Source organism: Lepidochelys kempii, chromosome 5 (assembly GCF_965140265.1).
Source record: "Lepidochelys kempii isolate rLepKem1 chromosome 5, rLepKem1.hap2, whole genome shotgun sequence".
Taxonomy (NCBI): Eukaryota; Metazoa; Chordata; order Testudines; family Cheloniidae; genus Lepidochelys; species Lepidochelys kempii.
In genome coordinates, this window is record NC_133260.1 from 101318010 (window position 1) to 101343984 (window position 25975).

Consider the following 25975-nt stretch of genomic DNA (forward strand, 5'->3'; position numbering starts at 1 on the left):
TTCCATGGTCCTCATGGCAGCCATATTCTTATGGATTCGGTGACTGCTCTTGCCCTGCTTTCCTCCTGTGTGCTATGAAAACTTGCCTGAGGGGGATTCTGGGGCAGCAGCCTGCAGGGCAACCCAAGATCACTACTTCTCTCGGCACTGGCCTTCATGGATCTCCTGAGATCTTCAGACTTGCCATTTCTTGTGGGGCCAGAGCCCCACCCCGATGAAAAGCTGCAACAGCTACTTTGCAAGTGGGAGCTTTCAGAATTTCCTGCCCCGCTGAGGCTATGTACAAACACAGGAGATTATCTGTCCCTTTGCCCAGATCCACAGCAAGTAGAAATAAAATAACAGCCAGATATCTTTGAAAAATCTTCTTCCTGCTTTGCCTGAGCATGACTGTATCATGCTGACCCTGGCTAGAATCTTTGACAAGAATGGTGTGATTTTAGCCAGTACTAAGTATTTAATTCCTGTGCCCCTGCTGAAAACAGAAGGCATATTTTTTTATGGCGGTAGCATTTTACAAGAGTCTTTCATCTTACCGATGTAACCTAACTGAAGTTTGCATGGCTATAAATAAAGGTAAATTTTGACCCACGTTGTTTCATAGCATCTTTTTGCTTTATACCCCTCAGAATGTTATTTCCCCCTTTCATGTCCTGATATTAATAGCCATGAGTTGTTGGAATGTGTGGTATGCCCCTTAGTTTGGGACCAGTGGATAATTTCCCTTGTGTTCATTGTGATCATTGTCTAACGAGAGACTAGACACAGAATAGTTGTTCTTGTTTCCAGGTTGCATTGAGAAGGCAGCAGGCCCAAGAAGAAGAGCTGGGGATCAGCCATCCCATCCCTCTGCCAAGTGCCCCGGAGCTCTTCGTTAAGAAGGAAAACAATGGTGGCAGCTCCTGTTTATTGTTGGAAAACAGCAGCCCGACACATTCAACAAACACAGCAACTACAGCATCCACCACCCCATCAGGTAAGGGAGTGGGGGGGAGAAAAGGGGGGGTTCTGGTCACTCTAATGAAGAGAGCTTGTTTCAGAGAGATGCTAGTTTTTGTTTTCCATGCTTGTTATAGCTGCAGTGACAGGTCTGCTGTGTGTTTCCTTCTCTTTTCTTTCCCACAGAGCAACACTGCTGCGGAAAAAAATCTGACAGAAAAGGTGTGTGTGGGGGGGAAGGGGATGCAGCAAGCAATTTTTCATATTTTTTCTTTTTTCAAAAACATGTGGAAATCAAAATGGAAAATTTCAGAAACCATCAGCCAGCTCTTCTACTATATATATGTGTAGGCATGAAACAAGTCTGCAAACTGAATGCAATCATTTCCATTCATATCCGGGATTTAAAAGAGTTCTCTCAACGCCATTGTGGCTGAAAATGAAGCCCCTTGGGCCACATCCACAGCTGATGTAAATCATCATAGTTCCCTTGGTGTCAGTGGGGCAATGCTGATTTACACCAGCTGATGATCTGATGCTTTGTCTTTACAAAACCTCACATAATTAGAAATAACAATGGGTCATAACCAAAAGTGAAACCAGCTTCACCGACTTCCATTGTCCCAACTGAGAGAGATGAAAAAGCAAACGAGCACGGTGAGAAGGAAACTGGATTTTCGTTTAGGTTTAGTAACCAAGGGGATGTTAGTAATACAGGTAAAGCAATGTGTTAAAAATATGTTTGCGAAATGGACATTGTCCTACTAATTAACTAAAAATCACCTCTGGCCAGGGTGCTTCTGTGTGTCAGCTAGCCGGCACCATTGCCCGCTCCAGTACATTTAGAGCTTAATTCCTGCACCTGCCAAATGGAATTGCTATATCCCACGTTGACCAGGCAACCCCTCTGGGTCCAATCCCTGTACACACAGAATAGCAATTCCATGATTTGCGTGTGTTAAGAGGGTATTGTTTTGGGTTGTGTTTAGAAAAATTGCTTGTTGGAATTAACAAGTCAGATTTTGTTTTCATTCAGACAATCCTGTTCGGACTCACGGTCAACCAAAGATGATCTTTTCATAAAAAGAAATATATTTGGAACACTGGGTTTTGTTTGTGGTGGGGAAGGCTGGTTAAGGATTAAAACAGCTTGTGAAATCACTTCCAGAGATTGAGGTTAATTCAGACAAAAGAGGGGGAAAACTTACTCAGATAAATCCAGAAAATGAGATCACGTTGCAATCAGTGAAACACTCAGGAACTTCAGCCTCAATGGATATACAATGGAGTATTTAACCTACTCAGTTTTTACTGCAATAAAAATGTGCATTCAGCACCCGTGGTAATATTATAAAAATACACAGATCCATAAAAAGATCCTCAGAAAACTTTATGCTGGACTGAAAAATGTAAAGTGTAAATATTGCCAATTTAAAAATCTTTAGAAATGTTTTAAAGATGTCAGTAAAGGACTAATTAATTATAAACATCTTTCAGGCCACTCTTTTTTTAAGCGGAGTGTCTTTGTCAGTGTGACAGATAATTACGTTCTTCAACATAATAGCTCCATGTTCTTCTTTAGCATTTTAATAAATAGCACCATGTAGGCAGCAGCATTGATAATATTGTGCTTAGACCTTTGAAAAGTAGATGCATTTCCAACAAAAGACAAAATAGGGGTCAGCATTCCTTTGCCAGAAATGAATTCAGAAATCATGTACAGCATCTGGGGATGAAAAGTTTGGCTGAGATTTTCAAAAATAGGAGCCTATGTCATAGAATCATAGAATACCAGGGTTGGAAGGGACCTCAGGAGGTCATCTAGTCCAATCCCCTGCTCAAAGCAGGACCGATCCCTAATTTTGCCCCAGATCCCAAACGGCCCCCTCAAGGATTGAACTCACAACGCTGGATTTAGCAGGCCAATGCTCAAACCACTGAGCTATCACTCCCCCCAAATATAGAGTCATAGAATATCAGGGTTGGAAGGGACCTCAGGAGGTCATCTAGTCCAACCCCCTGCTCAAAGCAGGACCAATCCCCAATTTTTGCCCCAGATCCCAAATGGCCCCCTCAAGGATTGAACTCACAACCCTGGGTTTAGCAGGCCAATGCTCAAACCACTCAAAGCACCTAAATAAGACCCTGATCCTCTAAACACTGACACATATGCATAACTTCAAGCACATGCATGGTCACATTAGTGAACTCCTGGCCCAGTTGAAGTAATTGGGAGTTCTGCCATTGACTGCAGTGAAGTACTGTTTTCACTATTGACTTTGATGTGACTACTCATGTCCTTCAAGTTAAGGATGCACATAATTATTTGCAGGAGTGAGGCCCGAGCGGCCTGATTTTCAGCACCGTGCACCTGGCTACTTCTACAGAAGTCACTGTTCAGCATCTTTGGAAATTAAGTTTCTTAGCTGCCCAAATTGAGATTTATGCACCTAACTTGGTCTTTAGTTATTTTATGTGTGTGAACGTTTTCCTCCCTAGATACAAGTACACAGGTATATGTGTCTATATTAACATATATAGATTAAACTTCCTTTGCAGGGGATCTTTATATGGTTAAGATGATGCCAGCCCTAGTATGAGAGCTGCAGAGAATCTTCCCCTTTGCAATCCAGGGTGTTTTCAGGTATCCTGCACTTGTGTTTAACCAGTTTTTAATGTTACTCTCAAGCGAGAGTTTAATAAGTCACCTGATTTGGAGACGAAATGAGTGAATTGCGCGTTAATGGAATGAGGGGACATTGGGGGTGTGGAAAAGCAAAACAAAGGGGGCGGCAGTAAGGAAAAACTCCACTTTTAAAAATAAAGAGTCTAGGAATCCGATTTCGGTGACCAACCATATCATGAAAGACCCAAAGCCTTCAAACGTGCCATGTGAATGAAACATAATGATGGCTTATGGTGAATCTGGTATGTACTTGGGCGGCCACAGTGCTATTTTTAGTGCACTAGCTTGCAGAGAGCTAGCACATGTCTGTCCACCCACACTGGGAAGCTCCGTTCCAGCTGTGGTGTAGACACACCCTAAGAAAGATAGCAGGCCCTGCCTCACTCTCATGAAAAGGAACTGCAGGGGTTGAATAGGGCTGGTTCATAGCAGCCTGGTGAGTGGGCCCTATTTTGGAAGTGGTGTTGTTGTGCCCCAGAGTCTAAACTTTCACTGAAAATAAAAATGAAGTCCTTAGCTCTGACAGTTGAAAAGATAACCTTCCAAATATGAATGGAATATAATTGATGGAGCGGTGCATGCCTGAGTCTGCAGGCAGCCTGAGCTCTGAATTCTGAACTGCTCCCCTTCATCTCCTTGGCATTAGGGAGAGAGATTGCAGGATGACCCTTCCCCAAGGAATGTGTGGGGAGGAGAGAGAGGTTGGTCAAAGAAGGGAGCGGAGATAGAGGAGATGGCCCAACACACCACTGCATACAGCCCTTCCCAAGGACAAAAGCCCTGTTAGTGCCCCACTGTGCTAGGTTCTGTACAAACACATAGTCCCTGGCCACCCTATATAGATGAGACAGACAAAGGATGGAAGGGGCAACAGAAACACAGCGTGGGGAAGTGACTTGCCCAAGGAAAGATCATACAGTAGGTCAGTGTCAGAGATAGGGTTAGAAGCCAGGTTTGCTGAGTGCAGTCCTCTCCACTGGATCACGCTGCCTGACCTTTCACAGGGCCTTTTTTGTATGTAGATGCAGCAGTTTGGAAAAGAACCATTTACAGTAGTAGTCAGTACTCACTGAGTCAAACCATGCCCTGAGCTGGAGGCAGACTGCTTTCACTGCCACGCAGGAGAACCATGTGGACACCCAGGAGGACTCCTGTGAGGACAAATCTCTCTCTGTTGAACATTAGTACATAGTACACAGGAGGTCATAGTGACAGTTGTTAATTCTATTCCTTATGCTGTTGGCTTTAAAGGCTTAGTAGTTTTCCTTTTGAACTTCATCAGACTGCACATAGTTTGTGTGTGAAAGAGTCACACAAATCAGATAGGGTGCCAGGGAGAGAGGGACTTTCCTCATTGTATCCATTTTATTGGCAGGTCAGAAATATTATGACACCTTGAGAAACCAGAGACAATTTTTCAGACCTCTTGCGACGCGCCGTTTTTGGAAAAGAGGCAGAATGAGACGTATTGGCACTAGCACAGCAGCTTGCCCATGTACCGTTTCAGTCTTGGCGATAGTGTTTAGATTGAAAGGTGCTTATTATCTTCCAGAATCCGAAAGAAAAGAAACATGGGAGTTTGCAGGATAGTCGGCAGGAATAGCATGGGAGCAAATGAAACAGTTTGGCAGGACAGATACAGAACTTCCGTAAGCAGATCTCATTGTTACTGAGCAATTTTCCTGAAAAAGTATCATCTGGTTTAACTGTAGTGCACAGATATTGTAATGCTCAGTAAAAAGCCAGGATTCAGGAGCATTTTTAGAGCAACAGTGAGTTCCTCGTGTTTTGTTTTGTTAATTAAATGTAGTGGGCAAAATTCGGAGATGAGTCTTAGGGGAGACTGAGCTGATGTGATTGTACCTTTCAAATGGCCTTTCTTTTAGTCCCAGAGTCATCTACGTTCCCCACAAATGTGATATCCCTGTACTTCTTTGGTTTACATCAGAAATGCAGAGCCATGAAATGAAGGTTGCAGAGAGAGCTGCTCACATGAAAGGAAGGAATCTCACGTCATTTTCATGGAAGAAATGTAATAATTTGTGCCCTCATTTTGCGGTTTTGTCACACGTTATGCCTTGGCAAGTTGGGAGGTATGGGCGTGACATACACATTGAGGAGACCAGAAGATGCTGTAGGATACTTCAACTTTCTGGGTCTCCCCCATGTGATGCAACTGAGACTCCGCCAAGACTTAGCATACTAAAGCTCGACCTACTTATCACCAGGCAGCTTTACACATTGTGGGCTGCTTCTCTCTGTTAGGTCTCGTACAACCTTAATCAGGGCATCATTTCTTTGCCTCCATAATGACACTGGTTCTGATCAAGTTAAATGTACCATTATTAGCACTTAGTAATCCATTTCCAGGGTCGAGCGCACCTAGCTCAGTGGTCCCCAGTCCTGATTAGGGGCATCTGGGTGCCACTTGGGTATAAATATTTGAAAGTACTCCAATTTCATTTCAGATAACACATAGGTTTAACAAAATCTGTAATCTTGCCAGTATATAGGAGAAAAGGTCCAGATGAAATACAGAACCGACACTTTGTTAATGTCACTGGACTAAAAAAATTGAAGGTTTAGTTCATTGTTATTTTTCCTTTTGATACATTTATCATGAATGATGGAAACAAAGGTGTTTCTTCATATTTCACTAGGTAGGACCTCCCTTTAAGAGACTGTTGGCGGACTGGCATGGTTTATCTACATATTGTTAGGTAGTTATGTGGTTACTGGTCCACTGGCAAAGAAGCATTTAAGTGTTTACAAGTAGAGCCTTGAAGATCCGCGGATATCTTCTTTATAGCATCCGTGTTTGTGGATATCTGCAGACCATTTTTGTGGATTGTGGATACAGATGCGGATAAAATCTCCCCTTTACCCTTTAATTTCCTCCTTTCCTTCTTTTCTGTTAGTCTTTCACTATGTTCATGCTTAAACAAGAGGGTGTGTCGGGGTATGGAGGAGTAGGTTCTTATGCCCCTGTATGGGGTACCCAGTCCAGTCACAATTAGCTCTAAAACAAAGGAAAATTTAGGCAATGGTTATTACTGATGAGCTATTAGATTGTGAGATAGTCTCCCAAGGGAACTGGAAAAAGCCCCATTGCTTGGGTGATTTTCAAACTGGGCTGGACAAAGACCCATGGAAAAATATGGAAATGGACAATCCTGCACTGTCAGGCATGTGGGCTAAAGAACCTGCCAATAATAGCTCTTTTCTATTTCTGATGTCTATGATTCAGTACTGGATTTGTAGGCGGTATTGGACAGTGGGATGGATGTGACCTCAGAGTACACAGCCATTGCAACAATGACAAGTCTTCTGCTTGCTGTGAGTTCTCTATACAGGGGATACCTCTTGTCGAGCAAGTGAGGTACTACTGGTTCTCTCTTTGTTGCTTTGGTATAGCCATATTGAGGAATGCCGCAGAGACTCCTGAGCATCTCCTTATAAAAAGGGCATAGATAAATCTGAGAGAATCAAGAGAAGGGTGGCAGAAATGATATACGGCTTGTCGAAAAGGAGACTAAGGGTGGATATTACAGTCTATAAATATCTGAGCAGTAATAATATGAAGGAGGAGGAGTGATTATTTACAGGACTTGAGACCGCATAACAAGGAGCAATGGCTTGAAACTAAAAAAAGGAAAAAATTAAATTAGACAGTAGACACTTTTTTTCCTACCTGGAAGTGCAGTTAGGCAATAGAATGACCTGCCTAAGGACAAGGAGGTAAGTGAAGCATCGTAAGCATAGGCCGCGAGTTATATATAGCCTGTGCTCCACCAATATTGAGGAACGTGGGCCCAGCTTCACCAATGTTTGGGCTTATATTTTCAGAGCCGTCCTGTCCATAGGATGGACCGGGGCAACCGCCCCGGGCCCCGTGCTTTGGGGGGCCCTGTGCTTCAGGGGCACACTGGGTCCAGGGCGGCCTGGGGGGCCTGGTGCTGGCAGCCACGAGCGACCCGGCCCCAGCCTGCCCTGCTCTGCCTCTTTCTGTCCCTGCTCCGCCTCTGCCCCACTCCACCCCTTCCCCCAAGTCCCCGCTCCACCTCTTCCTGACCCTGCTTTGCCCCCATTCCACCCCTTCCGCCAAACCCCAGCCCTGCCTCTTTCTGGCTTTTGTCCCCGAGTGACATTGGGAGCCAGTGGGATGGGGCAGAGCGGGGCGGAATGGGGCTGGGTCGGTCGCTGCCGCCGGCTCCAGGCGCCTCACTAACCCTCCCAGGCCGGCCTGGACCCTGCGTCCTCCTGAAGCACAGGCCCCCACAAAGTGCGGGCCCAGGGCAGTTGCCCTGGTCTGTCCTATGGTCGGGACGGCTCTGCTTGGACCCATTCTGGGCACCACCAAAAATTATACAAACCTGGTGCCCATGATCGTAAGAGGTGTTTAGGACAGAGGTGGGCAAACTACGGCCGGCGGACCACATCCTGCCCGTGGGCCCCATCCTGCCCGGCCCCTGAGCTCCCAGCCAGGGAGGCTCACCCCTGGCCCCACCCCTGCTGTTCCCTTTCCCCTCTGTTCCCCCTCCCCCGCAGTCACACCGCTGCGTGGACAGTGCTCTGGGTGGCTGGGCGGCGTGTTCCTGCAGGGCAGTGCAGCAGTGTGTCCGGCTCTGGCCGGGCGGCGCGACTGCCAGACGTGCTGCTCTGAGCGGCACGGTAAGGGGGCCGGGGCCAGGGGGTTGGATAAGGGGCAGAGGGTTCCAGAGGGCAGTCAGGGGACAGGGAACAGGGGTTGGATAAGCGTGGGAGTCCTGGGGGGCCTGTCAGGGAGCGGGGGTTTGGATAGGGGGAGGGGCTGTCAGGGAGTGGGAGTCCCAGGGGGGCCTGTCAGGGGGCGGTCAGGGTCCCTGGAAGGGGGCGGTCAGGGGACAAGGAGTGGGGAGGGGTTGGATGGGTCGGGAGTTCTGAGGGGGGCAGTCAGGGGGTGGGAAGTGGGAGGGGGCGGATAGGCGGTGGGGGCCAGGCTGTTTGGGGAGGCACATCCTTCCCTACCCGGGCCTCCATACAGATTTACATATATATATCTCCCTCCCTCCCTCCCTCCCCTAAATCCTAAAGTATCACATATGCTTGCTTAAGGCCCAGACAACATTGTGGAAATACTAATGCAGCAGAACTATAGCAAGACTGAAATTGTCCAAGTGGAAATCTTGGGTAAAATGTTCATGACTTTCTTTTCCAGTTTTCAACTTGCTTGAACATTTCTGATGAAATTTCAAAACTTTTTGAAAAACTAGTTAAACAATGTGGGGGAGATAGTGGGGAGGAAGGTCGCTAAAAACTGTTTTCCCGCCAACTCCAGAGAAGAACTTGTTAAGGGGATTCGTCACCCTGATGCATATGCTGGGGAGAGCTGTCTGCATTGCCATATGGAAATGGAGGAGGAGCCAGTGGGTTTGTACACAGTGTGAATGCACCAGGGCCATACTTCTCACTGGTGGGAACAGCGAGCTGCATCTGCTGCTACGCCTCTAAATCTTGCTGTCGTTGGCCAGGGGCTGGATAAGTGTGTTTGGAGTACCCAAGGCACATGCTGGTGCTGAGGCTCTTTTCCCTGGGTCCTGCTGTACTTCAGAGGTTTCCTTTTACTAGGGCTTTCTTTGATTAATACAGGGGGGAAATGCTGATAAATTATTTCCTTGTTTTTTTCAGAACATTATGGTGGATCCTCTTTTACTTGGGCTTCTCTGAGTCTGCAGCACCTTTTGGATCAGCCTTTCTGACATATAGTGAGATTTTCAAAGGCACAGATGAGAGAGATCCTCAGCTGGGGTAAGCTGTCATCATGCTCCATTGACTTCAATGGTGACAATTTACACCAGCAAAGGATCTGCCCTAGGTGTCTGGCTCCCGTTGAAAGCCAGTGGGAGTTGGTTGCCTGTCTGTGCTTTGTGCCTCTGAAAATTGCCCCCATAATCTGATATTGGTAGTAGATTTGCATCCGAATTTGGGGGGTTACCTGTTCTTGGCATATGTTATAAACACTGAGACAAAGAATTTTGGTCCATTATAATTTTTTACCGGGACACTGTATTATTAATCTCTCTGTGGCTAACCTCTTGTTCCTTCCCGTGCCCTTGAAATTTTTCCTATTATTTATCTGAATGTGTGGTGTTTTGCTAATGTTTGTTGGTTTTTTTAGAAAAAACAAGATTAAAAGTGGAGACTACAAGATTATTGCACACTTTCTTAATTAAATCCTGGCACTGTCCCATTTGTTTCTTTGCCCCATATTTTATACTTCACAAATCCTGGTTCTTTCTGTTTACTTTTTGACAGTCCTTCCTTATTTATAGGGCCCTACCAAATTCACAGACTGTGAAATCTGGTCTCCCCCTGTAAAAATCTGGTCTTTTGTGTACTTTTACCCTATACTATACAGATATCACGGGGGAGACCAGCATTTGTCAAATTGGGGGTCCTGATCCAAAAAGGAGTTGCAGGGAGGGTCACAGGGTTATTTTACAGGGGTCGTGGTATTGCCACCCTTACTTCTACGCTGCCTTCAGAGTTGGGTGGCTGGAGAACAGCAGCTGTTGCCCAGGTGCCCAGCTCTGAAGGCAGCGCCCCGCCAGCAGCAGGGCAGAAGTAAGGGTAGCAGCACCGCCAAGCCACCTACAATAACCTTGCGACAAACCCCTCAACTTTTTTTTGGATCAGGACCCCTACAATTATAACACCATAAAATTTCAGCTTTAAATAGCTGAAATCATGAAATTAATGATTTTTAAAATCCTACGACCATGAAATTGACCAGAATGGACCGTGAATTGGGTAGGACCCTACTTATTTAAAGGCTTGGCAGAATTTGAATTTTATTTGTTTTATAATTTTGACAGATAATACTGATGTTTATTTTTAAGCATTTTTTTCAATTTTTATCGATTTTAAATTTTCACAGCTGCATATAATTGTGGGGGGTCAACATCACATGTAAAAATATACAAAGTTTGAAATTCTAAGAAGGTCGCAATCAGCATTTTTCCTGCTTTGCGTATCTGCAAATTTCTAGAATTATCAATGGAAATATTTCTGCATCGGTTTGAGTGTACTGTGAAATCAATGTTTACCAACATTTACTGATCAAAACCTAGTTCTTCCAAGCCTACTTATTTATCATATTGGCCCTTATTTCATATTTAGTGTATTTATTGCTAGATGGTCTATGTGACCACTAGCTTAGCTTTGAACATTTTCTTTCTAGATTTTTTCTTTCTGATGCTTATTCACATTCACCCCTTCCCTAAACTTGTCTTAACTGTGGTGTTCAGTCTATGATCACACAATGCTTGCTCTACTTTATTTGCTGTCTGACTCCAGCTGTTTGTTAATAGTGATAAGAGCACCCCACCCAGACTCTGCCTGGGAAACTCAACCCTTAAAGACCCTAGTACCATACAGTCCTTCCTCTCTGAAGTGTATTGTCCTTGTTTTCACTTGTGTTTGCTCTCCTATTAGTCAAAATTACAAATTTGACTAGATCAATCAGTTCATGGAATTCCTACACACATGGTATTCCACCATACATCCAGGAGGAGATTTTTGAAGGCTCATATCTACTTAGGTGCCCAGCTTGTAAAGGAAGGTGGGTTTTTGCATTTAATCATACCTTCTGTGCTGCATAAAATTAAGGACAACATTTTCAAACTTGGGTGCCTTGCTATAGGCACCCATAAATCTAGACCAGGGGTGGCCATCCTGAGCCTGAGAAGGAGCCAGAGTTTACCAATGTACATTGCCAAAGAGCCACAGTAATACGTCAGCAGCCCCCCCATCAGCTCCCTTCTCCCAGCACCTCCCACCCACTGGCAGCCGCACCAATCAGCGCCTCCCCCTTCCTCCCCATCAGCTGTTTCGTGGCATGCAGGAGGCTCGGGAGTGAGGGGGCGGGAGGAGTGAGGGCACGGCAGGCCTCGGGGGGTGGGGAAGGGGTGGAGTGGGGGCAGGGCCTGTGGCAGAGCCAGGGGTTGAGCAGTGAGCACCCCCTGGGCCGTTGGAAAGTTGGCGCCTGTAGCTCCAGCCCCGGAGTTGGTGCCTATACAAGGAGTCGCACATTAACTTCTGAAAGGCCGCATGTGGCTCCGGAGCCACAGGTTGGCCACCCTGATCTAGACTTATGCAGCTAAATAAACAGCCTAATTTCTGTTGACTCTGAACCATTGAGAGCTGCAGGGTATCAAGAGCTTTGAATCAGCTGATTTATTTAGATATTTAAATATGGTTTTTATGTGTCTCAGTTTAGGCACCCTGTTTGAAAAATTGGCCCTAACTTCCTTTCTAATTCTCCTTGATACCTTTGGCTAAATTTTCAGAGAGGTCGCTACCAGGTTTCTCTGTATACACAGGCCATTTACACACTCAGATCCAGATCCTCAGCTGCTGCAAAACATCATAGCTCCAAAGATCTGGCCCTCGGTTGCTGTGCATTATTGCTTTTGTATGTAACTGATAGATTGTGCATGAACAAAAGTCGTTTGCGGTCAGTTTGCATTTTCATGGACACATGTTTTTGCAAGTATAAATTCTATCACTTGCATACACTTGCATACACGTACAAGAATTGTGTGTGCAAGTTATTTGCACTCACTAATGCAGGCCACTATATACATATAGATGGTTCTATACCATTTCTAGTCATATCGCTACCAAGAGTGTGTCTGCATAATAAAAAGAAAAAAACCCCTCCCATTATTACTAGTTGGTGTTTTTCAGAAACCTTTTGGATTTCTGTCATCATGTTGCTTCTAATCAAGTGGTCTCTAGCATTCCGACCATAAGCTTACTCCCTTTGTTATTTTTAGTGTGAGCTATAACGATTTTATCCCAGTCATATTTCCTCCAAGGTCTTCTATCTCAGATACTTGTAAAGCTATGCCTCCCTAATAATGTTTTCTTTGATCTTGTTAATGACTTAAATCCATACTGATTTTGTTTCTCCTCCTCTTGTGTTTGCTCCTCTGAATCTGCAGGATGTTTTTTTTATCATTGTCTGGGCTTTTAGTTTTCTTTCCCAATTTCTTTTTCCATAATATTTCTTCCTTTTTTTAAAAGAAGTTCTTGCATTATTTAACCGATGTTCCTATTAAAAATTTAATTCTCATATGTTATATTATAGTAAATTTAAATATTTGTAGTTTTCTCTCACTCACTCACTCACACACACACACACGTCATGCTCATAGCAAGTGCAGTGAGGTTGAAAACTACATTTCATTATAACCCCTTATTTTACATGCTCATAATTTTCTAAAACACTAACCTTTTGGGCCCCAGTCAGGCAAACACTCCTACATGTTGGTAATTTTATGCACATGAACAATCCCATTGAGTATAAATATCCCTATGCATTAAGTTACAAGTGTGCATGAGTTTGGAGGATCAGGGACTTAGTCAGAAATTTTGAATGCTTGCTCTCTGTCCAAGGGTGAATTTTTTTATGTGTGAAAGTTTGAGCAAAATGTCAGTTATTTTTGAATTACGCCTTTTTACTCAGCAATGTAACAAACTGCTGACAACTCTGTAAGTTGTTTGTAGTGTTGTTGTAGCCATGTTGGTCCCAGTATATGAGAGAGACAGTATATGAGAGGTAGTATTTTTATTGGATCAACTACTGGTGAGGTAATAACTTTTATTGGATCAATTTCGGTTGCAGAGAGAGATGAGCTTTCGAGCTACACAGAGCTCTTCTTCTGGTCCATAGCTCGAAAGCTTGTTTCTTTCACCAACAGAAGTTGGTCCAATAAAAAATATTACCTCACCCACCTTGTCTCTCTCACCTTGTAAGTTGGAGAAGGACTATAATATGTCAACTATCAGGACTGGTGTCTTTATTTGATTTGGGGGGAAATTGCTTTTTATAATTTAACAAAATTAGGAATACTTTAATGTTGCATACTGAACACATGCAGTAGATTTTTTTGAGAGGTGCATGCTTAAGGATGAACAAATTGGGCCCAATCCACTTCCACTGAAATCAGTGGGGGTGTTTCCAGTGACTTCAGGAGGAGTTGGATGTAAATAAATGCACAACTGAGAAGCTCCGAACGTACAGTGTCCCACCCACTGGCCAGCCCTCCTGCCTCCTTGTTATTTTCTCAAATTGTTTTGCCTTTTAAAATAGTTTTTGTCGTTTAAAGTGAACTACAGACCTTACAGTGACTTTTTTAAAGTATGATGAGAACAAAAGGAATCCTAATAGTAATATTGGACCATTATTTGATGGAAATGGTAGAATTGTCAATAGTAATGCAGAAAATGAAGGAGGTTTCAATAAATGTTCCTGTTCTAAACCTGTGGAAATGCCAGATGATGAAGTCACATTATATGATGAAGATGAAATACTTTCCATTCTAACAAAAACTAAGGAGGGTGTTAAACAGCAGCTACTAAAACTAGACATTTTAAATTAGCGGGTGCAGATAACTTGTATCCAAGAGTTTTGAAAGAGATGGCCAAGGATCTCTCTGAACCACTAATGTTGATTTCTTTTTCAATAATTCTTGGGGCACTAAGGAAGTTCCAGAAATTGGGTCACCTTGATTCTGGGGGCAAGTTTAGCTTTCAGCATAGGTTAGAACAGGGTCAGGGATCTTCTAACCTGCACAGGATAAAAAAAACGTTAGGGACCATTCTGTCAGCATAGTCTGGTAGTTAGGGCACTTAGTTAGGATATGGGAGACCCAAGTTCAAATCCCTGTTCCAGTGACTATTTAATTATTCATAAATAGTAGAACAGCTTCAAGAGGAGAAAGCCACATGCCAGAATATCCCACAGTCCAGTGGTTAGGGCACTCTCCTGCAATAGCAGAGATGCAAATTCAGATCCTTTCTCCACATCAGACAGAGGGGGGAATTGAATCTGGGTCTCCCACATTGGTCCCCTAACCACTGAGCTAATGTGTACAAGGGAGGTGCCAAAGCAACTGCCTCTGGCCATTTTGTGAATCCTTTACTATGCTTCTGTCAAAATGCTGAAAATCGGAATGAAATTAATTGGGCCAAAACAAGCTGTTTTGACTTTTTCAGTTCGGTAGAAACTATTTGACAAACTAAACACAAATTCACCGATAGTTTCAGTTGACCTGAAACTGCATTTTTTGGCAAATAAACTATTTGTCCAACAAATGTTGCCCTGTTCTCCTTCTGAGTGCTTTACCTTGCAATCTTAATAGTGTTCTTTTTCACATCTTGCTTTTTAATTAATTTCTTAATTTATATTGCACCTTTCTTGCCAAGAAAAATATAGTCTATTTGACATTGGTTTAAAACTTAATTTTAGCTCAAACTTGAAAAAAACTGTATATCAGAAAGCATTTGCTTATGCTGGTAAACTCAAGATAATGACTCCAACATTATTGTAGGAGGGGGAAAATAATATTCATTCCTTCAGTATAAAATGAGTATTGTTTCTGGGAGTAGAATAAACCTTGAGAAACATAAGAGTTTAGGCATTGACGTCTTTACGGATAAAGCCAGCTCCTGCCCACAGACTGCTTTCTCCTGATAGCCTTCACATGATGCTTGTGCCTTTTTGATAATCTTTACAGAATTAGCAGTATTGCTTCTCACCCTCGCTGACTGTGTGGCTGGACATGCCAGATATTTTCGAGAGTTGTCAAAAAAATCACTTGAAGACATTCTTAATCAGTGGTTGTTTGTCTTAAGGGCTAGCATCAGAGTGAGAAGAGATAAGGATGAGGTAGGAGTTGCCAGGTGGGATGCGCCTCAAAAAGACGTTGTTAGATAAGGAAGTGGTGCAGCAGTTAAGTATGTCCCTGTATATTGGAGCTGAAGTGGAATAACAGCTGGCCTGGAAAGGCTATAATACTTCCATTGTGCCCTTTTTTAAAGACTTTGAAAAGTGGCTGTGTAAAACTGGCACCTTCTTACCAAACAGATCAGCTCCCTGTGTGTGTATTGAGAGCAATATCTAATAACTTTTGGACAATAGTACCTTTTTGCTCCATTTTGCTCCTGTTTGCCCTGCACAGCTTTGAGAGAGCTGAATTATTTTCCTGCATGTGCATCAACAATAGAATTATTTATTAGGTTCCAATCAGTTACATCTGTGCAAATCCATTGAAGGGAACAGGCTTGGACCTGTGTCACTGAAGGCATCATCTGAAGACCCTGGGGCTGCAGAGGCATCGCCAAGGGCACAGGTTAGCCTGCAGAACCTTTGTTACAGGTGATGATGGGCAAGAAGGGAAAACCCCTAGCTTGGCTGAGATTGCAAGGCTGGCAGTTAGAAAAAAAAACACCCTTTCATTTGTAAGCTTTGCGTATTTGAGCAGGAGTATTGAAAGACAAGGAACCAGGAACCCCACAATGTCATTTTCCCAGAGACAGAGTACAATTGCCCTTTAACTCTCTCAGTGCACTAGGATGTCAGTGACTGGCCCTCAGTAATAATTCCTTCCAAGGGTAGAAGTGTGGCCTACTGTGTAAAGGTCGAAATGAACAAGTGCAAGCTCCTCTGCTGCTAAACAAGCTCCATTCATGTCTCTAGTCCGTGTGTTCTGCCACTTAGCATGCAGTTATAAATGTGAATGCTTTGAGTTACCTGCATCAACCAGTCCTAATGGGATTGTCATTTCCTTGAGCGTGGGGAGAAATCCAGAGATGTCGCGCATTGGCTTCTGTCACTCTCGCTTCATAGTAGGAGCAAAATGGCCGAGGTAGATCTCCATGTCTGCAGAGAGCCTAATTTAAGCAATCCTTTTAAGGGTCTTGAATACCTTTGTTTTATACATTGGGCTTTGGCGGGGCGGGGGAGAGAGGGGGGAGGGTTGCACCGACGAAGCTACACCATTGCACACCTGTCGGGCTTGATTCATGGTTCCGTGCCATGCGTGTGTAGCCATTTGTGCTTGTGCAAAGCACGGCCATCGTGAGGGATTTTTTTGAGCTAGTGGAGTGCAGGAACAGCATCTGAGAAGTTTCTTAAAACAGGGGGGAAAACTCCACTTTCATCCTGTAATTTAAAAATGGCCAACTGGCTTTTTATTGGAATTTCTTTAACAATAAATTAATGTTCTCGTTATTTTAAATTCACCTTTGGGCTAAGAACAAGCCTGAGAACTTCTCCAGAAAGTTATAAACACCTGAAAATTGGGCATTAGAAAGAAAGCGCCTCCAAAATTTATTTCTGTAGAGTCATCGTAAAATGATTTAAAAAAAATCAGAAACATGTCTTAGGGAGTCAGTTCCTCCCCTCCCTCCCCTGTTATTTAATTCATTTATTTTTCTGGGTAAATAGCTTTTTCTGGAGACAGCTTCTTCTCATGGAGGATCAGAGTCTGCCACCCTGACTCAGTGACTAGTATCTTACTCATGGAGTAGTGGGACTACTTACGGGGTAAGATGTTACCCGTACTCAGGCCACAGCTACAGTGCCGGTGCTGCCGTGGCATAGCTCTGGCTCCATAGCAGTGCTCCTGTAGAGTCATAATGGAGACTCTCTTCAGTGACAGAAGGGGATTTCCCAGCACTACAGGAACTCCATCTCCCTGAGCAAAGGTAGCTAGGTAGACAGAAGCATTCTTCCATCCATCTAGGTGCAGCAACACCAGGGTTTAGGTTGGCACTATAGCTGTGCCATACTAGCTTTTAAAAGTAGACCAGGCCATATGGTAAGTATCAGACTCTGGCCCTTAGCTAGATGTCTGAGGGAGGTAAACACAGAAGTCCTGATGTTCCAGTCACTTTCACTAGTATAGATAAGGAGTGACTCCACTGAAGCCAATTGGGCCTGACTCTCATTTACACTAGGGCCCCTTTGCATTGCTCTGGCAGTGTAAAGGGGCCTTAAATTAGACATAAATGTAATTTACACCCACATTAGGGCCTCTTTACGCTGCCAGAACAGTATAAAGGGCCTTAGTGTAAATAAGAATCAGGCTCAACAGAGTTATACTGAGGTAAAACTGGCCTAAGTGAAGAAAGAATCAAGCTCATGGGACTGGGATGAGAGACAGGGAGAGGTGGAGTTGAAGAATAGGCCAGCTGGCACCTCTAGGATCTAATATTCAGGCATACCTATTTGTTGCTACTATACTTCCCAGCTTAGGCTAAAGAGGATTGTCCCACCCTCCTGCCCGCCCTTTATTAACAGAGAGAAAAAATATTACAGAAACATTTTTTGGGGGGTGAGGGGGATTTGCAATGTTTCAGACTGCTCCATGTGTTACATACCTTTGTAGGGTATGCATAATAAATCACATGCTACATGCTTAAACAAATTACTGCCGGCTTTTGTATGCACAGTGACAAGTGCTCTAAAGGTCAGAAAAGCTTCCTTAACAAATCTGATAAGATAGTGCAGTGAGCTGTAAAGGCATAAAGTCCTGGGGGTCGGAAACCAGGCTCGAAGAAATAATTATGCATGGTAATGGGTAATTACGGATAATGGCCTATTTTGGGGGGTGGCAGAAAATACACAGCCCCACAGCCTTGCCTGGAATGCACATTGTCTAGCACATTAACTTTATAGTGAGCTAAAAGTTCAGCACTGGAACAAAAACAAATCCCTAATTTACAAGGGAAATAGCACAGAAATGTTCTTTTCAGAGGCTAAGTTTATTTTTAAAGGCAGAACAAACGTGAGGGTTTGGTTTTGTTCCAACACCCCCCAGTCAAAAGAACACTGATGGCTAAGCAGAAAATAGTTAATGGTGCCAGCTTTGTTTGACATCTGAAATAGCTCTGTCATGACTGTCTGGTGGGAGAAACATATTGTTCCAGCATTTCTGATTATTACTTTAGGGAGTGATTTCACACCAGCCTCTTTCAAGGCTACTGTCCGACTTCAGAGCCAGCCATGAATTGAACTAACACACAGCCGGGGCAGCATTGCCAGGCTGGTTAATAGGGCAGTTAGGATGCATTCAACTGAGCAGGGGGGAAATTCTCAAGTGCAGATCCTAGACTCTTATGAGGGCTGAAGACAAGTATTTCAAGAATGAATAATTATTCAGATGGTTTTGGCTGATTCTTTCCTGTGATAGAAGTTGGCTTGTGGTAAAATAGAACCATTACTGTGATGAAAACAATCACTCTTAACCAAAAGTTGGCATAGCTCTGTTGAAGTGAATGATACTATGCTGATATATTCTGACTGTTGATCTGGTGCACTATTTTAAAGCATGTGGCTAAGTAGAGGCATGGGACCTGGGCCTGTCATAGGGATGTGGATATATAGGACTCTTAGGTGTGGCTGACCCAGGATCTTGCCTCTTTTAAAAAAAAAAATCTCAACCCTCCTGAAATGAATTACTGGTTAATTACTGTTAATATGCCATAGACCTGAAGAGCCGTGTACAACACTGAAAGATCAATAATAGTATTTATCATGAGGTATATTGATCTTCATCTCAAAGTGGGTCATATTTCACACCACATCCTTCAGTGCACAAAAGTAGCAGAAATACTGTATAAGGCTAAGTAAACAGGTAGAAGTGAGCTTAGTGATCAAGTACAGCTTATGAGGACTAGAATGGGAAGTGATAACATCATCTTGATAAGGGCGCCAGATGGGAGGGAGGGTGTGGGGGGTGGTACTGTATGGCAAGCCCGAATTAGAGACTGGCCTGGGGGAAGATGTGGTGTACATGAATCATGTGTGGTGTACATGAATCAGGGACCAGTGAGGGGAGGAGGCAGATGGCACCCTATTGCGTGCCTGCATCAGTGACCAGTACGGGGGAAAGACGTGGGCAGCGCCACATGGCATGGGCGCTGGTGGGCAGAAAGAGGCAGGTGGTGCTGTATGGTGTGCCAGCATCACTGACCAGTGTCGGGGAGGACACGTGTGGGGCCATAAGGCGTGCCCTCCTCAGTGACCTGAAGGCTGAGGAAGATTTTTCCAACTCCTCTCTCCTCATACTTGTGCATTGGTGGGTTGCAGCTTTGCTTTAGTGTTGAACCCAGTGTTCTTGAACCCATTTTGGCTACAGTTGCACAAATTACTACTGTACCTTAACAAGGCTGGTAGAAGATTATACCTATGCAGCATCTGAACTCCGAGAATACTTCGTAGACTTAGGGCAAGGCTGGTCCTGGTCCTGCACGCATGCACAGGACTAGGGAGAGGGTGTAAGGAACCTCTCCTGGTTCCCAAGCACGGGGACCAGGGACAACCAAGGACAGTATAAGGCTAGCACCTGCAGCAACCACTAACCTTCCCAAGGGTGCAGGGAAGGGCAGAGTTGGGAGCACATGAGGCAGCTGGTTAAAAGATGTAGTATCAGTTGTTCTCCTTGGAGCATTGTGCCTAATATTGAGCTCCCACTGGCGTGATGCACCCCTCATGTGCAGAGATCACTTTGTTCTCCGCAGAAATGCTTGAGACAGTCGTTGTCTGGCGTGAGAAAGCAGCAGCCAATCTGCCAGCAGCACTGTACAAGTGCCGAGAGTTTTATTTGGGGGAAACAGACGAAAAATAGCTTATTAAATGAAAACCACGGGGTTGATCTAGGCAGGCTGTAATTAGCAGAATGCAACCTGCCTGACAACTCCTCTTTAATAAATTCAGCACTGGGGGTCCTTTACTGACAACGAGTGGGCAAGGACTTGGTTTTCAATCTGATGTACAACACAGTTCCTAACCAGTACAGCACTTCCAGCACTATGCTGGAACTCAATGGAATGGGTCAGCGACTGAGTAACCACCCCCACCAGCACCTAGCTTTCCCTTGAGGCTCTCCCAATTAGGGAGTCTCTCATCCTGACCCTGTTTAGTTTAAGAGCTGGTAGAGATGCAGGCAGATTAAATGCCTAAAAGTCTCTCCTTCAAACACAAAATCCTCTCCTTTGGAAGTGTAGTGTCCAGCTTTGCTTGAGGGGATACAAATTCAGTCAGGGAAATAGAAGGAAAATACAGGGAGAAGATGTGGTTAAGTATTTTAAAGGTAGAGGGCCTGATTCTGGTCCCTAATCTTGCCCCTGTGCGTCATTCAGGGGCACACCATTCTGAGAGAGAATTCCCAGGGAACACCAGCATCGTAGGAGCAAGTGTCTCCTTGCAGCCCCAGCGTCTGGTGTATACCAGGAGCAGGAAGATGCTTGTGGTCCTAGGTCTCAGAGCAGCCAGCACCAGCACAAGTGTGCTGTGAATCAGAGTAATCCCTGAGGCTGCTCCAACTTTCACCAAAGGCCATTTTGGGCCGCAACAGTAGCCCAGAATCCAGGTGGTGCAAAGATGCCATAAAGCTATGCCTTCTGTGTTGTATCTCTGAGGACATGCAGCCCTGAATCTAGCCAAGAATACTCCAGGGAAAGGCAGTAACCAGTCACCATGCATGGTTGCAAAGAAAAGTGCTTAGGTTTTAAATCCAGGGTGCAGGAGTTGGCTGGAGCCTGTGCTAGTTCTCAGCTGCTCTTTGCATGATATTGCGATTTCCTACATCTTTTGGAATATAACACGGTAGCGCCATGAGACCTCACTGAGGCCTCACTCTTCTGCCTTATCTCATGTGGCAAGAGCATTTTTTGGGTCTGCTCCAAAGCCCACTGCAGTCACTAGGAGTTGCTCCAGCCAGGGGAGGCTGTTATACTGTCCTTGAACTTTCTTCTTATGTTCCATGTCTCCTGCTTTTCTGGTGTGTTGTTAGGAGTGCTTCCCAGCCCTCTGGCTGTAGCTCATGGGGGATGTTTGTCAGGCCCGTTATAAGAAATGTGGGTTCTATAATTTCATGTTCATGAAAGAAAAACATCCCAGGCATCTGACAGTTTGGGATTTATGCATGTGGGTGAGTGGTTGGGTGAGTGAACCGGCGAACTGATGAGTCTTAAAAGAGCAGCTCATAGGATTGTACAGATTATTAGAGAGCAAGAGATGGCAGAAGAGACACAAGGGACCGGACCAATAGATTCATCATGGGGCCCAAGCACTAAGCCACCAGGGATAACAGCACAACCACATCAGGAAAAAAGAGGGTGTTGGCAAGTCAACCCCTTAACTCAGTAAACTCCAAATTATGGCTGCCCAGCCTGGGTATGCTGTAGAGGGGGAAGAACATGCATGAAGCTATTAGCTCTCTTTGTGCTCCTTTGAAAGAGGCAGCCATAATGCTGCACCCAGTGCCTCTTTTCTGGGAAGGGAGAGCAGTAGGCCTGCCAGCAGTACTGACCACCCAGAAGGGGTGTGTTTGAGGGATTTGGGGCATGACCACGGCTGTACCCCTGCTCCAGCCCTTCCCACCATGAAAGACCTTTGCAAGCACCAGGAGCCTGTTGCTGGGGCTATAGGACCCCACAGCACCCTTTCTAAAAGTGCAGCAAGTGCTGCATGTGAATAACCCCTTCCCCCCACCCCCGTATGCTTGCTCCGTCCCTCGACAGGCACAAAGTGCCCCAGCCAGCCAAGTCTGCCTTGCCTTACCATCTATCTCCTGTAAAATCTGTATCCCAGCAGGGGAAAGGATGGAGGACATTACATTTGGCTGTTTGACAAGTAGTATGCGAAGCCGAACAGCCTGGCTGGGATATTATTCAAAAGCCAAGTTTGGGGTCAAGGTAGTCCAGGGATTTGTGTGATTGACTAGCTTTTCAGTTCCAGTCACCTGAGTTCGGATTTCGCCAAAGTCCCGGAGGGGATGAACTTGGAGATAAAACTGGCAGACTCTGCTGAGCAGAGAGACAGGCGTGGAATAACAACAGCACCAAAAACTGGGATGGAGGTGCAATAATAGAGCTATATAGGAAAGGTCTCTGCTTACCTGACCTGATACCTCTAAGCAGGGCTCTAGTCGCCTCACTTGCACAAATGTTGTGGTGTAGGTTTGAGAAATGTTCAGAATGTAAGTGCCCAAATGGCTGGATTTGCATTCAGGTAGAGCCTCGGAATTGGGAGAGTCAGGACGGAGAGAAGACACACAGTATTTGAATTAGCAAGTTGCTTTGTTTTGACATGTGCAAAGATAAACTCAGGGAACTCAACGGAGTTACAGCAGGGATGGAACTGCACTATAGACCTGGAGTGATACAACTGTTGATTGTGAGGGATCTTAATTTCAAGCCAGGAAGGGAGGCAGGGTTGGGTTGAAACCTGTAATAAATGGTACTATTGAACATTTGCAGCTGGAATGGAGCTCAGATATAATGCTTTACAACTGAGGGTTCATGTGAGGTAGGTAAATACTGTTGTGTCCAGTTCGCAGAGTTGGTTACTGGGGCAGAGAAATATTAAGTGACTTGACCAAGATCACACAGGCTCTGTCTACGTTAGGGATTTTGTATAAACATTCCCTTACCATTGTTAGCACTGGTTCAGCTCTGAAAGTGTCTACAATATTGGAAGGCCTAGAATAGAAAGGTCAGCCCTGTCCTTGTTAGCACCCTGTCATGTCACCCTGCTCAGAACAGATCTAATCTACATCGTGTTAAAAACAGCAGCAGCAGCTGTCTGCATTCAGGATTGTAACGTTGCAGACACTACTGAAGCTGAAATGGTATTGGTAATGGGGGGAAAACATCCCTAGTGTAGAGGGCCACAGTGACTCAATGACGGAACCAAGTAGTGGAGTTCTGAAGTGTTTGTGCCTCTGATAAAATACACCCTTGTTCAGTACTTAGCCCTATTCCCCACTGTATCAATAATATACCTTGAAAAGTTACAGCATTGTTTCCTGTACTCTTATATTAGTGCCTTTAAATGCATGTGACTGTGTGAGAACTGCACAGACGTGATGCATGTGTATGAGACAGAGTAAGGGTGTTAAGCAACTGCAAAGTATTAAAGGACAATCCCCCTCCCCTCAGAGGAGTCACAAGACACCAAACCTGCCCTGGGCTAGTATAGAGGGATGGGAACTTACCCATTCATGCATTAGCAGCTGAGAATGAAGTTGGAGCATGACTCCCTTCTCAGCAGGAGGGGAAGGAAAGAGGATGGAACCTTCTTTCTTCAGACAGTAGGGGAGGGATGTGGTGCTGGCAGCCCACAATGTAAGCAGTCAGGAGTGAGATTGAGAGCACAGTCAGGAATCCTGTGAAGCAACAAAATAATAAGCACCTCTTTCTGCCTTGCCATGGAAACTGGTGCAAGGGATTCGGGTGTGGGTGATTGCCTGAGAAAAACATGGCTGCATTTTGAGTGTTTCTAGAGGAAAGGGGTTGAGTGTCCCTGCTGAAACTAGTCTTAGCCACCCCCAACAAATCAGAGTTTGGATTGCCATGGCTCGATCTGCTGTCCCCTGGGTATCACAGCTTGTGTGGCATGTACACGCGTCCTCCCCCCTATTCTAAAGCCATGTTTATAGAGTGCCCCAACTGTCACCTGCAGATAACCAGGTCCAAAGGGGTGAATGAAGGGAACCGGTGTCAGCCTGAGGTCAGAATCTTTCTGCTTTTAAGTTAATTCAGACTTGACATATAGCTATGATGTGCTTTTAAAATGTAATGGTGTAAATGTATTTCATTCGAGTTTACACCTGCTGAGGTTCTGTCCCAATCTCTAACCTTCTAGTCGGTTTTGCCTCAGGTGAGATAGTCAGTGGGAGAAGTCTTTCAGGCTCAGCCTTGCCTCTGAATGAATATCTGCCTGCTGACGCTCCAACGAACAGCAAGCACTACCTCCCGTCAGCTTTCACCTTTTCCGATCTGTCACCCCCTGTCGAGCCAGCAGATGGAGAAGCAGCGTAGTGAAAGATTTCAGAGTAATAGCCGTGTTAGTCTGTATTCGCAAAAAGAAAAGGAGTACTTGTGGCACCTTAGAGACTAACCAATTTATTGGAGCATAAGCTTTCGTGAGCTACAGCTCACTTCATCGGGTGCATACTGTGGAAACCGCAGAAGACATTATATACACAGAGACCATGAAACAATACCTCCTCCCAAGACATTATATACACAGAGACCATGAAACAATACCTCCTCCCGTGGGAGGAGGTATTGTTTCATGGTCTCTGTGTATATAATGTCTTCTGCGGTTTCCACAGTATGCACCCGATGAAGTGAGCTGTAGCTCACGAAAGCTTATGCTCAAATAAATTGGTTAGTCTCTAAGGTGCCACAAGTCCTCCTTTTCTTTTTAGTGAAAGATAACATTCTTTATGGACCCTCCTGTTTCATAACCAGCTGTGGTATGGTTTTTTTTTCTTTTCAGAGGGACGGATGCTCATTCAGGACATTCCTTCCATCACCAGCAGAGGGCATCTGGAGAGCACATCTGATTTGGTTGTGGACTCCACCTACTACAGCAGTTTTTACCAGCCATCTCTGTATCCTTACTACAACAACCTTTACAACTATTCCCAGTACCAGATGGCAGTGGCCAGTGAATCCTCCTCTAGTGATATGGGGGGCACACTAGTAGGGTCCCCTGTGAAAAACAGCCTGCGAAGCCTCCCAGCCACATACATGTCAAGCCAGTCAGGAAACCAATGGCAGGTACTGTGTAACAGAAATGATGTTGGCATTCTGTGTGAAATCTGCTGGGGTCCATTAGCCTGATTCGAATCTCATTTACCCTGATGGAACGCCATTTGCTTCACTGTAGTTGCTGTAGTTCTCAGCCATGTGAGATTGGAACCAGACTCTAGATGTGTGTTCGGGTGTATTTAAAAAGAAAGAAAGAAAGAAATGTCCTGGGATCCGAAGGCATTATGAAAGCCATGTGACAGGCTGTCAATGCAACTGAAAGGGGTTTCCGCTCAATTTCTTTTTATTTTCCTTTTATAACTAAATATTCATTTAGTAAGGGTTTGTTTCCACAAATAAAACCATTATAATTAGTAAATTTACCAGGCTGAGAGCTCAGGGTGGCTTTCTGGAGAGGCTGTGTTCTTTAGGATCTCTCTTCATTTCTCTTTTATTATTCCCCTTCAAAGACCATACATAGAAGTGACCCCGCCTCCCAGCCTGCTAAAACAGTCCATGCCACTCTTTGATTGGCTGGCAAGAATTGGTTGAGCATGACACAAAGCTGTTCTTCATGTGAATGTTAACTCTGCCAGGAAGAAGGGAATTGGACTTGGCTCCTCCATGTAACAGTTTGTGCTTGGTAGGCCAGCCCTGAAGAATCTTTTAAGCTGTGTGTACCACTATTATATGCAACATTAAACCCAACCTCTCCCCCTTAACTGGAAATAATATAACCCCTGAGTGTTCAAAGAGGTAGGCAGGGCTTAAGGGGAAATCAACCATTTTTTAATGTTTTTACATTTTTTTAAATAATTAAATAGCTTAAATTTCTAAATGAAAAGTCATTTCAAACAGGAAAAGTGGAATTTTTCATTTAAAAAATGAGTTGCAAAACTGTTCTTTAAGAAATTTTGGAATTGAAAATTCTTCACAACCAATCCTTTCCCACCAAAGTTTCGATTTCAGCAAATCAGC

General features: G+C 44.5%; 1 protein-coding gene across 1 annotated transcript in view; it reads left to right on the plus strand.

Annotated features, from left to right (window-relative positions):
- The window catches only part of DMRT1 (doublesex and mab-3 related transcription factor 1), an 85213-nt gene that overhangs the window by 4893 nt on the left and 54345 nt on the right, over window positions 1-25975 (plus strand). The window contains exons 2-3 of the mRNA XM_073346247.1: window positions 790-976; window positions 24744-25027. Coding sequence (XP_073202348.1) covers window positions 790-976; window positions 24744-25027 — 471 coding nt within the window. The remainder of the gene's footprint in view (window positions 1-789; window positions 977-24743; window positions 25028-25975) is intronic.